This window comes from Cariama cristata, unplaced genomic scaffold, assembly GCF_000690535.1.
Source record: "Cariama cristata isolate BGI_N322 unplaced genomic scaffold, ASM69053v1 scaffold15194, whole genome shotgun sequence".
NCBI classification, from domain to species: domain Eukaryota; kingdom Metazoa; phylum Chordata; class Aves; order Cariamiformes; family Cariamidae; genus Cariama; species Cariama cristata.
Window position 1 is genome coordinate 28,014 of NW_009614790.1, and position 14,478 is coordinate 42,491.

At 38.1% G+C, this 14,478-nt stretch overlaps 1 protein-coding gene across 1 annotated transcript in view; it reads right to left on the reverse strand.

Annotated features, from left to right (window-relative positions):
* Window positions 1-2,936, reverse strand: part of WWP1 (WW domain containing E3 ubiquitin protein ligase 1) — a 30,110-nt gene extending 27,174 nt beyond the window's left edge. Inside the window, exon 1 of the mRNA XM_009699559.1 lies at window positions 2,844-2,936. Coding sequence (XP_009697861.1) covers window positions 2,844-2,913 — 70 coding nt within the window. The 5' untranslated portion in view covers window positions 2,914-2,936. The remainder of the gene's footprint in view (window positions 1-2,843) is intronic.
* Window positions 2,937-14,478: the final 11,542 nt, after the last annotated feature.

Here is a 14,478-nt window from a genome sequence, read left to right on the forward strand (position 1 = left end):
TTAAAGCAAAGCTGAGTATTTTCAGCCACTTGGAAATAATCCTCCCTTGTTACTTTTCTGTATGGTATTTGCTAATTCAAAAATTAAGTGAAAGTTAACTGAAGTGTCAGAAAGGGAGGTAAAAAAGGTCTGTCATATATTTCTGGATTACAGTATTCTGAGACATATACATTAGTTATTTAAAAGTTAGTGGGATGCAACCATTCCAGATTCTAAAGGCATTAGCCACAGACTTTTACTTAATTTCAGTTAAAGGTGCACACTCAACTCCCTCACATTTGAAAAGTCCAGTCTAAGTCATGTGTCACGTGTCATAAAAGGGAATTGCAGCCTTGATAACAATGAAAGATTAAATGTAGAAGACTAAAAACATAATTCCACACATGGGTGATATTTTTCATCTGAAATCATGATTTCAAGCTTTAACAACCTCTACTCCTTCCACATTTTTTTCCTCCATATTTTGCTTTCTAAAAGCAACTGCAACATTTGATAAAATACAGGTACTTAGTCATAATAGTCAAGCTTCCTTTTAGTTTCCCCCTTTTTATACGATTATGTTTAAGTCATTTCTGAGTCCACAAACATGAAAGGAGACCATTATCATTTTTTGGTTAGGACTTCTTTTAAAAAAATGTGGAGTAAGAGGCAAATACTAGCAAACAACTTCAAAAAGAACTAACAAGTCAAGGTATCTCACCAAGTATATTTGAAAAAATACTGACAGTAAAACTTGTCAGCAAGACGCTGTAACTGTCCAAACTCGAACAAGTTAGTTACCACTCCATATGAATTTTCTTGTCTACAAAATACGTATATGTTACTTGGTGCCTTTATAAATGTGCTTTTTAAGTACAGTGCTTGAAATATAAGCCTAAATTCCACAGCAGCATAAACTAACCTGAGTATAAACCAGTGTAGGTCAGCAATATTACAGTCCCACACTTCTTTGTCTCCCGTTCCTTTCCCTGCACTGCCACTGGCATTCCTATGATCTTGCAATAAAGACTGGTCAGAGAACTAAACCTTCAGAAAACTAATCCTAAAAATTGTACAGCTTTCCTCCCACTTTGATCCTTGAACCAGATCTCTTAAGAGAAGTTCCAGTGCCAGGAAAATACAAGACTACTTACATAAGGAGCAGTACAGTACAGGATACCAAAATGATCATTTCTGCATACACAGATCTGAAGTTAGGGGTCATTTGTGTAACTCAGTTATATATATTCAACCTACAGGTGGCTCCATCAAGGCTATTAGATATTGCCAGTTTTTATGATTCATCATGTTATCAAGTTACGTTATCCTTACACAAGGTCAATCAGTTTTAAGGTTCCTCTCTTATCTAATCTGATCAAATATCCATGTTGGGGACTCTCCAACAACAGATTTTTTTCTCAGATAACCTGGCCATCTTTGGACTATCCAGCATGATGTATCTTTCTTGATAAGTATCTTTCTTGAGATGCAGCTTTTTTTAAGACACAGTATCTTCCTCATGTCTTTTCCAAATTTTGTTCAAGACAGCCTTAATATATTCTTGGTTATGCATTCATTCTTACTTCAGGGTTCCCAGATTTCTCAGGATCCCTGGAAAGTTCAAGTTATTTATCAATGGTAAAATAATACTTATATACATACATACACACATGCATTTCTGTATATATAGATTTATGCACAATATCTAACTACTTGCCGGCAACATTTTCACTTTCAACTACTGTAACACTGTCATAATGAGCTATCAAACTTGTTTAATTAGACACATTTTGCTTATCTTCAGACTACAATAAGTCTTTGTTCTGCTCTGCCATCCCACTGAAAGAGCAGCTATGACTGACAGAGATGGCCACATCCCTGAGCAGTTCTTACCCATGAGTAGCAAAACACATAACCCGTATTTGGCCTGCTCAACATCTATTGAAAAAAGCGTCCCCAACACAACCAGAAATTTTCGCAACTGTTGGTAGCCTGCTGTGTTTCCCTTCCAGCAGATACTGGGATGTCTGAACTCTGCCTCAAACTATTAGAACAAGCACCGCAAAAGGAAAAAAGTGAACAGTCACAAGATGCAACATAGTAAATTCCAATTGGATAGAAGGAAAAACATTTTCACTGTGATGTTGTTTATCACCAGAACAAGCTGTCCAGGAAAGTTGGTAATCTACAGCCTTTGCAATACTGAAAATTCAACCGGACAATACCCTGAGCATCCTGATCCAACTTCAAAGGTAGCTCTGCCTTCAGCAGAAGAGTGGACTAGGAAATCCCCAAAGGTCCCTTCCAACCTAAATTATTTCAAATGGATGTGTAATCCAACCTGCTGCCCTAAGGACAATATAGAATACCTATATTATTCTCAACAGATGTTTAACTGATATGTCATCAAAGACCTTAACCTTTTGAAGGGCTAGCAGATTTTGTGATCTCCACCAGTTCTTCTCCAGCTTCACTATAACACTGTACCCGTTTTTGGCTTCAGATTCACTACAACCACCCATCTTTTTTTCTTGAATTTCAATAATATGTATTCCTTCTATAGAATCTGTGCCATTAATTATTTGTTCCCAAGCAAAATTCCTTACATTTGTCCGTACTGTTGTATTGAATCTCATTTTTTTTCTAATTTGAAGAGATCATTAAACCCTGGTATCCAACTCATTGTATAACCTCTACCTAGCTTCAATTCATCTACATATATTATAATCATATTCTTAACTGTAACATTCAAGTTATGAATTATTAACTATACCGATCCATTTTTTACAGTCATTTCAAAGATTGTTTTTTTAGAATACATATGTTTTCTTGTAAAAATCACCATGATACAAATCACTACTTGCCTGTTACTTGCATCTGTAATCTTCCATTATGGTTGTTACTTGTATCAGATCTTGGTGAGGCTGTGGCCATGACAGAGGTTTAGGCTTTAGCCTTAAAAAAAAAAGCACACAGGCAACTTACTAAAAAGTACTTAGCTCTGCATGTTAGTTTCAACTATTAAATAAAATGCTCACCTAATCAGCAAGTTACCAAATGTTAGTTAAGTATGGCAGAACGCATTATTTTGTAACACCAGTTTAAAAAACACAATTACTTTGGAAATTTGTCCCACGTTACCTTTGAGGATGCCAAGACACTTCAGTAACGCATACATCTACATAGTTTAGAGCAACTATGTAAGGCAAGGAAAAAAATTCAGCTGTGATATATCAGTATTCCTGTCTCCAGAAGGCATGCTTATGGTCTGATTTCAGAAGAGCTAAGCACTAATGACTTCAAATGAACAAAACATCTGAAAAGTTTATGTGCTTGAAAATCAAGCTGTCTCCAGAAGGATACACTCAAGCAATAACACAAGTGATTCAGACAACAAACGTTTGAATTCTATCCCTAGATTTGCAATCAGTTTTCTATACCACTGCTGTCAACCCACAAATCACTTCCCTCATCTACTGAAACACTAAGCACTTTACAAGGACCACCCCATCTTATCATTCAGCGACTAAAATAGCGTAGCTCTGATCTTAGCATGAGCGTCCCAGCACTTGAAGCACACACAGACAACATCACTCCCGTCCTCCTGAATTACTACACCTGAAACAAAGCTGGAAGTAAAATATTTTCTATTAGACAAGTAATTTTCATGAGAAAAGAATACACACATTTAAGATACACTTTCCACGATCTGGATGAACTTCCATATATTTATCTCTGTGAACATTAACTGGTATCATTAATATGGGAACAGTTGTCACCAAACCTTTTTGATTGTGCACTTCTACCAGTAAAAAATTTTTGAACACGCACCCCAAGTATGTGTGTATTTATTTATAAATTAGATATAGGCACTACTGCACCAATATATTCTGTACATTATAAAGCATATAAAAACAGAAATCAAAAAGGATGAGATAAAGATGAAGTAAACAGTATTTTTAAATAATTTTATTATTAATGGTACAAAACCCCTTTTTGCTCTCTAAAAAAAATATTAATTTTTTGAGAGCGCCATGTGATTGAATATCCTTCATGATTTTTTAAAATGTTGCCTCAACACTTTGCAATACAGTGATTTGAAGGTCTAGTTCTAAATTCAGTTTATTTCAATACTTGGTTTTAATGGCTGCCATAGCTGGAAAAGACAATTTACAAAGATATGTACATCCAAATGAAAGTGAATCACAGGCTGCATTTACTAAATCATGATACTCATTTTTCATTGTCACTAATTATATAAAGGTTTTTCTTCAAATTTGACGAGTAAATTTCCATCTTCCCTGATATCAATTAGTTGTTATTGCAAACTAAGGGAAGGTGTTGCATTTTCATATTTTTAAAAAATGGGTTCAAAACCCTCTGAAACTCTTCATTTGGAAGACTTTTAAACAGGTGAGGAAATTCTGTTTCCAAGTTTAAGTGTACAGATATGAGAGGTTTTATAGAAGACACATCTTTTCTGGCAACAAAAACACACAATGATGGAAACATTTCCAAATATCCGTTTTCAAAATGCTCTCTCCATAGCACGAGTTTCTTTCAAAAAGCAGTGACCTTGCTCATTGTTAAAACATCACCTTCACCTTGAAGGGACACGTTAAATGTCTTAATTTTTTTGAAAATATCTGTTAGTCAGCAGTATGTCACCTGTCATCAAAGAACAGGTCACCAAATTCAGAACACTCATCTTAAATGCGTAATTAATCTTTTAAGTTTTACAGCTCTCCTAAGCACTTTGCCGTGATAACCAGCGAGCCTCTGTATGGTACAAAAGATTTCCCTGGTCACTCCCCATGTCATTACAAATTATTGTAAAGATTCTACTATTTAAAGGTCTTGTTTTCAGACAATTAACCACAATGATGACATCCTGCAGCACTTTGTGCATTTCTGGCTCCAACTTCCTTGCTGCTTGCCTATGCATGCTGCAGTGAATGAATTCCATGTGTGGTGTTCTCCTTGTAACCTTACCCCAGAACCTTTTTTCCTTCAGTCAAAGCAGCCACCTCCATCAGTGGTTACATTTGCACAGTTTTTCCATTAAAAAAAATGTTGTTATAAAAGAAATCATTTACTGTTAAGAATGTATCTTCTCTGGTACATCTTTCCTTAGCGTCTTAGTTCTTTGTGTATTTCATTAACAACACTGAATCCAGCAACTACCATAAGTTGAGCCACCTTACAAACACCTATACTTCCATCCAACTGTGTAGCAAGCCTCCCACACTGTGTAATTTTTTGTAACATTTGTTTCTTCAAATCTTTGACAATGTTTTCCAGACATCTTCCAATAGTACCTGCTGACAAAGGCATGCATTTTAGTTTGTCACCGTATTGTTTTCCATGTATTATTTCAGATATTTTTACTGCAGCTGGAAGATCAAGTGTTTCCCCAATGGTACATGGCTTCCATGTCTTTTGCTATCAAGAAACCTCAAAAGAGGCTTCTAAAGATCTATCATTAAGTTTAGTGAAATCTTGTAAAGTACTGGACTGAGTATCACAGACTTCAAACATTGCTGAAAAAATTGTAGAGGTTTGTCTTCATGTTCTGGATAATTAGTTTTTAAATGCCTTGCTAATGGTGATGGCTTCATACCATCATCAGCTGATATCTCAAGGTACAATATTCTCTTAGGGTGAGGTTCATCATTAACGATAGTGGATGTACATCCGTATTTCAAATAGCCGCCTTGATAAACCCAAATTTTTTTTGCCAACATCTTGTCAGATCTAATTGCCATTGTTTTTACCTCACAATGCGGCTGACCAGGAGCTCAGACTAGAAGTAGGAGAAGCGTCAACTTTGCCATGTTCTTATTGTTCACTTGTGCTCTCATTATTAGTATTACCTTCAATCCATGGTCTCTTTGTAGGAATTTTTTTAAGCCACTTGCCCATTTTGTGAGGGTTAGTTTAGTTAAAACTAGATAATATAATCCATAAATCCACCTAACTGGGCACACATAAACTGTATACATTGCAATACACCAAAACCAAGATTTGCAATCTAGTTCTAATCATACGTTAAAAAATCAGTATAGCCATACTTTTGTAACTGAGAAATGATGATTATTTTTACTGGGGTTTTTTCCTCCTACTGTTCAACCTGCATAGATCTAAAATGCTAGGGGGGTTGGGGGGTTTTATTTGGTTGGGTGGGTGGGGTTTGTGGGTTTTTTTAACTCCACTGCTAGCATGCACAAAGTAAAATAAATACAGAAATAAAGAAATAAACTATGTCCAAGTCCTCAAGTAGACAGTTCATTGCCTAATCTCCTCAGGTTTCAGGTGCTGATCTATTTGCAAGGCATACCACCTGTCCTAACCTGAGTTTCCGGCTCTGCTTGCTAAGCTGCTAACTGCATTTGGCAAACGCGTGTTTGCCAATCTCCTGATAGCAGGGAGGTGAGAATTCACTACACTTAGCTTTGCATTTTTCCCCTTGAAGGAGAAAATGACCGTGATGCCTGCAAGAAATTATTACAATGCCAGGGAGATCCCAACAGAGGATGGATATGAAATAAAGTTAGGCTTGGAGTTGGCTGAGGGGCTGCACGTTTCTGCGATAACTACATAACCGCATCCCACATCAACAGTGCCCGTGTAAAATTAACATCCTTCCTGTAATAGAAGTCGATCTTATATTCTTGTCAATACAGTACACCGAGATACATTTACACAGCAATGATTACAGTTCCAAATTTTTATCATGTTGTAAACAAAATACTGCATTAACATGTATATCAAATACTACTTAGAAAAACAAATTAAAATATATGGAAATGCAAAAATCCATTTCAAGTTTTTTAAAGAAGTATAGCTTTTTATCAACAACACATGAAGAAAGCATGATGTCATATCTTATATACAAAAGGGCTTTACTGAACAGAGCAAATTAGTTGAACTGACTGATTCTGGTCTCATCATGTTCCAAAGATTCCAAAGCTGCAGCCCCCCTCATCCTTTTTTAATTGATTAGGAATGAAGAACTGGTTAGGAATTAAAGGGCAAGGAAACATTAAATTTTCTCTGAGTCAAAAGAAGAAAACTAATCAATTGTTTTTCCCAGTAACTTCTTTTTCAGGAATATGTCAAAAAATCTATTTGAGGCTTCAGCCATCAGTTATTCTCATCAGTAACTATCCAAATTCAGCTACTGACATTTTTTAACGAAGTTAACAGATTATTGTCTAATCAGCTCTGGTGCAGGTCGGTTCTCCTGGGAGAAGAGAGAGCCTGCTCACATCATGAAGTTTGTAATTTTCATTCAAAATCCAAAAAGCTACTCTTACCCTATTATTGAAAAAACAAACAAACAAAAGTCTTCACTGCCTGATGTACACTGGGTCACACTCCCTCCTAGTCAAACACATCATTCTTCCAGGTAAACAAAGCCTTCAGGAAGAAAATTCGGCCAAGTTACATTGTATAAGATGAATGATCTTATGTAGAGATTGGACACCTATTACTCCCTGAAGGCCGGTCTGGATATATGACAAATGCTGCTGCACAATCCAAGAAGGGAAGCCTAGCCCAAAACTTAGCCCCCCAGCCTTTGATAGGAAAATTACTACCATGATACAGCCATGCGGGGAAAGGGGGAATGGGACACAAGACAACCACCCTATTTATCACATGAAATGTTTGCGGTAGTGGTAGAAATAGTATCAGTGACATCGTGTTAGATACTAGCACTGATTGGCATATTCAAGAAAAGGACAGGACATGAAGACCACTACTGGGAGAATAAAGACAATGAAAGAGCAGTCTAAAAATAATAAAGACTGGAAGTAAACCTGCTCATCATCTATAAATACATCAGGAACGTGTAGAAAACAAAAATAAAGGCTACTGAATTAAAATAATAGTGTTGACATAAATGTTTCCAAAAACCTCAGGTTTCTGGGAGGCAAGGTTGCAGCAGAGAGAGCAAGCATATACTGTATGAAAATAAGCAAGGACAGTAGTCACAGAGCAGAGCGATTGACAGACTTGCACTAGGATGGGATTACACTATCACTCTCTTGCCTTATCAGAAGTAAAACTTTTCATAAAGTGGGAAAGATTAAAAGAAGATCTACAACTAGAAATTCTTCAAATACCGAAAAAATGGAAGTTTCAAGGACTAGCAGCCTCCTGTCATTATAAGCCAGAAGAAACTATATCTGCATGGCCAAAAATAACCAAAATTGCAACTAAACAAGTTGTCTGATCTGGATGAAGGAAGGGATGGGATGGCAATTACACGAAGTCAAGTATGATATTCATCTGGAGGACTGAGAAGTTTTCACAACCAGGGATAATGTCAAAAGCAAAATACCAATACTTTCTTGACTTAATTTGCAAGAAAGCCTACATGACAGAAACAGGTGGTGACGAAGCACTGAAAGATGAGGATTTTTTTAAATAAACAATTTTTAAAAGTTTTCTTTCAAATAATGCAAGCCCTAACCACTAGTGGGCAAAAGAACAGTATGTCCTATGGGCACTATTTAATGCTTTCTTCCATCATGTACACACTTGTTTTTCCTCAACCCTAAATCCCTTTTTCTTGTTGCTCAAAATAAATGCCCCGTTTGGCTACTGAACGTGTTGATCAAGGGTTAAAATCTTTGAGGTTATCTCTACATAATCTTAAAAAGACGATTACATACAGCAACAGAAGAGTCACCATCCTTGTAGTCATAAACTTCCTGAAAACCAGGGGATTAACTCTAACAGGGCTACAGTCACCATACATTCCCAAATATGAACTTGCTACACCTCTTTATTCAAGTTCTAGGTTAAACTTCACTGGTCTAAAGGATGTGAAGCTTTACTTTCAGAGCTGTTTCACTGACACACAGAACGCCCCCTCCCTCCCCAAAAAAAAAATAATCCTGGACACTAAAATTAATTAAGAAAGAGTCTTCAGAGCCACATAAAGATCATAGTCATCACAATGATTCTGCCTAAACCATCCTCATCATACATAACCATTACATCAACTAGAAAAGTATAATCTATTTATTAATCCCTATAACAGATACTCTAAAAATTAATATTACTTCAGTTGTATAAATAATTTTGTGTAACTACAGATCAATTAGGACAAAATAAGACCCTAGCAAAACCATGGAACGGCTGACACAGTAGTCTATTAAAAAATTAAAGGATCATTTCCTAATTCATGTGAATCAACAGTTTCACGGAAGACAGTCTAGTTAACAATAACAGCATTTATAAATTTACACTTCTGTGAAGAATTTTCTCTAAATCTCAAAATGCTATTAAAATATCATAAATAAAAGACCCACACTACTGGATATTTCATTAATTTATTTTCCAGTCTTTAGCAGGTGATTTACTTATTCATGGAATTTAAGCAGATACATTTTAAATGACATTACCCATTTGGTAATGAGTGCACCTGGTTGAGACTTACTATTTTACTATATTGAAATAAATTATAGTTTTTCTTGTGAAGCTGAAAGCTAAGAAGTATCACTGGAGCAGCAAACACCACGTATTTATAAATTGACTGATGCTTTGAATCAGTAATTGAGGAGATTTTTAATGAAGAACAAAGAAACTCTGGCATAGAAGAGTAAAACAACCAACATAGAAAGTCCTTTCCTTACTCATATGATACCACAGGAGTCAAGCTAGGAGTAAAACAAAAAAAAAAAATGTACCAAGTTTAATATAGCAGGGTCTAATTATCTAGGACATCATTTCATAACAGATGGAAAATCCCATCACACAAAACAGTTAAAATATAGGAAGAATATTAAATCTGCAGAAACAAGAAGCTACACAGCATGGCTCTGAAATTTAAATGTAAATCAGAAGATCTGCAAGTCAGGGAAGTATCAAGGGAATATTTATCCAAGAAGCACCGTCTCCCCCTCCCTCAGTTACCTACAGAAGGCCAGTTCACTAAAAAAAACACAATCAAACAAAAATAAACCCTAACCAAACAGAATGACATAGCCAGGAACTCAGAAACCATCCATAAAGCTGTGGTAGAGAATTTCACAAGCCATTGGTGGCCCTCAGAGGAAACTGACTGCAGTTTCATCTCATACAAGACAGAAGACTGAACAGAAAATAAAGAGAATTGTAATTGAAAATGACTTATATTCAATTACAATGTATTTGGGCTTATTGATGGTGCTTTAATGACCACTGATTTATTTTCTTGCTAGTCTGACGCTTCTGTTCCAGAAATAATACAGAACACGGTGGATAAGGGAAGAGAAAAAATAAACACGAACAGATTACACCATGAATGAGCACTGTTGAGTCAAAAGTCTTCCCGAATGCCCAAAACAGAAATAAGAAAACTTGAGATCTAGTTGTACAAATGCACTAAGCAAGGACAAAGTAAGTAGATGGGCAAAATGCCCAAGTATTACTAACCTCCTCACTAGCATCTTTAATTCAATTTACTCTAAGTGTAAGTAAGAATTGAGTTGGCTAGGTAAAATCACCATAATGCCATAAATACTATTTTTCCTATATCAGAGTGTATCTTCCAAACAAGAATGGAAATGCAGAAAAATCTCTTCTCAATAGATTTTTTTCTAAAGTAAGGAAGCTCATCTATTCAAGATTCTTCCTGCCCCCTCCCAAGCAAAAAGGTAGGAAAAGTTGAAGGAAGAAGGATAGGGCAGGGAAAAAATGAGCGAACTGCAGCTCTAATAAATATTTCTAGGAAGAGTCATGAGAAAACGATAATATTGACATTAGTTACTTTTCCTTGTTACAAAGTGTAAACACAAACAGAAGAAAGGCCACCTTACTTTGATTATAAAGTCCTACATGTAAGAAATCCTTAAAATAAATAAATAAATAATGAAAGTAAGTTTTAGGTTCAGATTAACAAGCTATCCAACGACACGATCACGCCTTTGTCAGTATTATTTAGTGTTGGATTACCTGAAGCTCCCACAATGCTATCACAATTCTGTTAGATGTAAAACTGAACAATGTATGCACTATAAGAGTATTAACAATGTGAATTTGCGCTCTACACTTCAGACATTCTCTTCCTGTTCTCCTGCCTCCACATACACACGCTTTTGTTTTCAAGATAGGATAACGCCGCTGGTGATGTAGATGAGAAACAAATGGATGGGCAGAGGAGAGAAATCAATTTCTCAGACAAAAAGAGCAGCTTGACCTAAGGAATGCAGAATGTGATGAGGGGGGAATTGATAAGCCAAAAGTTACACTCTCAATGGTACGTACTACTGAATGAGCTAGTAAATCTGCATGTTTGCTAACTACTAAGATCCTTGAAGCACAACTGAAGAGTGATAAAGAGGAACATCCTACCCCAGATCACTAGGCTAGAAAGTTGCCACATTAAGTGTAAAGTCAGCAGAAATCAGCAGTAACTGGAGGAAAGGCAAAGATGGCAGGGGGGGATCATGACCACTAATTCAATTCAAGACCCAAAAAGCTTGCCTCCCCACACACCTGTAAGGAGTGTGTCTGCTAATTTGCATAGCAAACAAGGTTAATTTAAGTATAACTTACCAATAACAAAATTATGGTGCAATTACTAAGCAATAAGTGTAAATTTGGGTGCGTTTTTGCTAATCATGTAACAGGATAAATATACTGTAGTTTGCGTGTGGAGTTGAGCCAGCTTTGCGGGGTATCACCTGGCTCCTGGCTTTGCCCAAATTCATAATAAAAGGAATACCTCGACTCTGTGTGAATTGCCTTGCGTATCAGGTAAAGATCCCACTTTTTGGGACAATACTAGCAAAAACCTCCTTGTTCCTTCAGTGGAAAAAGAGGGCCTGGAGGCAGGACTAGAAACACGGATGATTTCCTACTCTCCCCAACACAGAGCAACAATTCTCTTTTTCCTGAGAGATGCTCACATACAGCTGCTTTGTCACCCTGTACTGCATGGTCCACCATGGGCAAAGTCTCCCAAAAACATCCCTCCTTCCTACCCCTCACACTGTGGAAGAACAGAACAGCGACAATACTGATCTCCACAGCCTCCTGAAATCACTGGTCGCTTGTCCAAAACCTTTAGCAGTGTTGTGACAATTGGCCTTTGTACGTTATCGAAAAAGCCAGTACCATAAAAGCACAAGATAAAACCAAAAATATGTGTTATTAAGTGGTGGTAAAACCAGAAATAGAAAAAACAGAGATAGTATGGTAGCTTTTAGGATAATACAGTTCCTAAAATAGAATACTAAAGGAGTTATATAATAGTCCAAAATAAAAGCGACAGTTTTCAAAAGCACTTAAATTGTTGATATACCAAAGAAAACTTAACTTTCCACTTTTCCTCTTCAATTCTCAAAAAGGGTTTACCTTCAAGGGGGGGGAAGAAGGAAGGGGGGAAGAAGGGAGGGAGGGGAGTCATGATTCCTCTGCAATAAAATGAAAAAGTATAAGGTTGGAAGCAAGTTTCTTGATGTGAAAAGAAGAACAAAGAACAAAAACAAGAAAAGAAGCTTTTTAAATGCCTTAGGGATGGTGACTCCACCACTTCCCTGGGCAGCTTGTTCCAGTGCTTGACAACCCTTTTGGTGAAGAAATTTTTCCTAATATCAAATCTAAGAGCTACTATTAGAGATCAATTCAAAATGTTTGCAATTCTATTCTCCTTTCTGACCAAATATATGGTAACCAGGAATACACTGCAAAGCCCAGTAGGTACTTTGTTTTAGGTGTGATGGACTTTAGAGAGGGATGGAATCCACCTGTCAAATAGTGGCAAGGGAATCTTTGGCAGCAGCCTGGCCAACTTGGCAAGGTGGACTTTAAACTGAAGGACTCAGGGGGTGAGGTCCAAAGTGGCAATGCTCACACCATCACATCCAACTGGGGAATAAGCCAGGCCAACCAGAGCAGCGGCAAATGTTCCTTAATTGCCTCCCTAGATAAGAACCAGAAGGCCAAGATGCGTATGGCTATGGTGGATCCTCTTGCACCCCTCCTGGGAAACCTCCATGCTTGGATTACCTCTCTGAAAGGCCTGTACACCAATGCACACAGCATGGGGAATGAACAGGAAGAATGAGAGGTCTGTGTGTGGTTGTGGGCCATGATTTCATTGCAGTTACAGAGACATGGTAGGATAGCTTGCATGACTGGAATGCTGCCATGGATGGCTATGTACTTTTCAGGAAGGAGAGGCCAGGAAGGCAAGGTGGTGGAGTTGCTCTCTATGTAGGGAAGCAACTGGAATGTATCAAGCTCTGCCAAGGGGCAGATGAAGAAAGAATCGAGAGGTTATGGGAAAAAATTAAGGGGCGGGCTAATATGAGTGACACTGTTGTGGGTGTTTATTACAGGCCACCTGATCAGGATGAGGAAGTTGATGAGGCCTTCTACAGACAGCTGAAAGCAGCCTCACGATCACAGGCCCTGGTTATCATGGGGAACTTCAACCATCCTGATATCTGCTGGGAAGACAACATAACCAGGCACACACAGTCCAAGAGATTCCTGCAAAGCACCGATGAGAACTTTTTGACACAGGAGCCAATGAGGAGAGGTGCTCTGCTGGGCCTTGTACTAACAAAGAAGGACTGGTTGGGGATGTGAAGGCTGGGGGCAGCCTTGGCTACAGTGATCATGAGATGGTGGAGTTCAGGATCCTGCATGGAAGAAGCAGAGCAATAGGTAGGATTACAACCCTGGACTTCAGGGGAGCTAACTTTGGCCTCTTCAGGGACCTACTTGGAAGGGTCTCATGGGTTAGGGCTCTGGAAGGTAGTGGGGTCTAAGAGAGCTGGTTAATATTCAAGCACCACTTCCTCCAAGCTCAACATCAGTGCATCCCTATGAGTAAGAAATCAAGCAAAGGGGGCAGGAGACCTGCATGGATGAACAAGGAGCTTTTGGCAGAACTCAAATGCAAAAAGGAAGTTTATGGAATGTAGGAAAAGGGACAGACCACTTGGGAGGAACATAGGAATGTTGTCAGAGTATGCAGGGATAAAACGAGGAAGGCTAAGGTCCACTTGGAATTAAATCTGGTAAGGGATGACAAAGACAACAAGAAGGGCTTCTTCAAGTACATCAGCAGCAAAAGGAAGTCTAGGGAAAATGTGGGCCCGCTGTTGAATGAAGTGAGTGCCTGGATGCCTTCTTTACTTCAAGGTAGAGTTACTGAATGCCGCCTTTGTTTCAGTCTTTACTGCTAAGGCAGGCCGTCAGGAATCCCAGACCCTGGAGGTAAGAGAGGAAGCCTGGAGAAAGGGAGACTTTCCCTTGGTTGAGAAGGAACAGGTTAGAGATCATTTAAAAAAACTGGACACCCACAAATCCATACGCCCCAACAGGATGCACCCACGAGTGCTGAGGGAGCTGCTCTTGCTGAGCCACTCTCCATCATCTTTGAAAGGTCATGGAGAACAGCAGAGGTGCCTGAGGACTGCAAGAAAGCCATTGTCACTCCAGTCTTCAAAAAGGGCAAGAAGGAGGACACAGGGAACTACAAGACAGTCAGCCTCA